This window comes from Notothenia coriiceps, unplaced genomic scaffold (genome assembly GCF_000735185.1).
Source record: "Notothenia coriiceps isolate Sejong01 unplaced genomic scaffold, NC01 NC01_scaffold00027414, whole genome shotgun sequence".
In the NCBI taxonomy this organism is placed as follows: Eukaryota; Metazoa; Chordata; class Actinopteri; order Perciformes; family Nototheniidae; genus Notothenia; species Notothenia coriiceps.
Genome location: NW_011360115.1, coordinates 16,923 through 18,761, shown reverse-complemented (window position 1 = coordinate 18,761; position 1,839 = coordinate 16,923). Strand labels below are relative to the sequence as shown.

The 1,839-nt window shown below is 35.5% G+C and overlaps 1 protein-coding gene across 1 annotated transcript; it reads left to right on the top strand.

Moving 5' to 3' along the window:
* Nucleotides 1-505: 505 nt before the first annotated feature.
* Nucleotides 506-1,451, top strand: LOC104957578 (amine sulfotransferase-like; the record flags this gene model as incomplete). Its single annotated transcript, XM_010785222.1, has 2 exons — nucleotides 506-677; nucleotides 1,195-1,451. Coding segments are annotated over 2 exons (282 nt in total), but the record flags the coding sequence as incomplete, so codon positions are not given.
* Between the last annotated feature and the right edge of the window lie 388 nt (nucleotides 1,452-1,839).

The following is a 1,839-nucleotide window of genomic DNA, read 5'->3' as shown; positions in this document are numbered from 1 at the left end:
AATTGTATATATTTATATAAATATATGTGTGTGTATGTGTCCGCATCTGTAGCCTGTTATTGTCTCATTATACCGCACTGTGAATGAATCAAAGTAAACATATACAAGTGGTCATGAACACATCTGTCCATCAGAGTGCTGCTGTGCCTCCTGTCATCACTAATGGACGTCTCTTTAAAATGACCGCTCAGAGGAGAGGAGTTCTCATTCCTCTAACCGCCTGCTGCTTCCACTCGTCTCTCCTCGGTTCCCCTCCTCAGTCCTCCGCTCGCATCTCCTGTGGGCGGCACCAAGTCTCGAGGAGAGGAGTCGAGGACAGGAGTCGAGGAGAGGAAATTTGAGTATTGAGAAACCTCTCTTGTCTTTGCTGTAATTGTAAAGTATTTTTGTGTGAGGAAGACATGCATTTCAAATCATTTTAGTTTTATGAAATAAAAGATCAGGTTAATTTAAAATATGGAAATAGATTACTAGTCAACGTTTTAACTTGTTTTTTCTCTTAAAGGACCTGAAGGCAGCAGTGACGAAGATCTGCACTTTCTTAGGGAAGAACCTGAGTGAAGCTGATATTGAGAAAGTTGTGGAAAAGTCTATTTTCAACAACATGAAGAAAGACTTGAGAGCAAACTACGAGTTTCTGCCACAAGAGAAGGTGAAGGCAGACTTCATGCGCAAAGGTAACGTAACCAGTGATGGAAGAAGTTATAGACCCTTTAGATCCTAAAATATTCCATTACAAATAATTGAAAATGTCACTTAATTAGAAGTACATAAGGAGGATCAAATTAATGTAATTCAAGTATCAAAAGAAAAGTACTCAGTGTTCAGATTGGCTATTTTCATATAGAATATACATTAGTTTAATCGCCAACATTTACATGTTATATTATTGTAATTGTATAAGCCCATTTCATTTACAGTGCTGCATCATATTATATAGGCAAATGATGTGTTTTTTATTTGTATAAAGTAGCTATTTCCTATGAGTTTTTAATAAAATCAATACTTGCCTCCAAAATGTAGTGAAGTATATGTAGAATAAAACGGGAATTCTCAAATATGTGGAATGAGGAATATCAAAATAGTTCTTAAGTAAAAAAAAGTAGATGTCAGCATTGATTAATCTAACTGCAGCTCTTGTGCAGAAACATATAAACATATATCAGGTCTAGATAGTATTTTCTTTGTTTACAGGTAAGATCGGTGACTGGAAGAACACCTTAAGCGCCGCTCAGAGTCAAAGAGTGGATCAACTGCTGCAGGAGAGACTCAGTGATTTGTCTCTGAACTTCATTTGGGAGTAAGAAGAGTTGCAGAGGTTTTTAATTCTGCAATATCTTGTCAAATGTATTTTAGAATAACAACTTCAACAGATGTTGTTAATGTATAACTGTTGATATGTGTCACAGTAATGCTTTATAACCCCTGCTTGGACTTCTGTACTGGAAAAATAAAACAGCAATAAAGTGTTGGCCAATCTGTCTTTATTGAATGTCAAAAGTTAAATTTTGTTTATTTATGTATGATGTAGATTTGCTTTGGTCACTGCATGGAGTCGACACCACATTGCAGTTCTCTTTATCTAGAATTAGAGAAAAGAAGATAGTTTTATATCAGTAAGCAAAACAAGATTAATATGATGTTCAGAAAGGGACCCGGGCTGATATACTATGATTTTTTATTAATATAGAAAACAGGTTCTTTAAATGATCAGATTACTGCTGTTCCAGATTGGATGTAATTTAGGGGTTTATCAAGATATCCTGATTACGGAGGAAATCTAGAACCAGCGGTGTTAAGTAACTGAATAGATTTGGTACCACTTTACAATAAGACTAC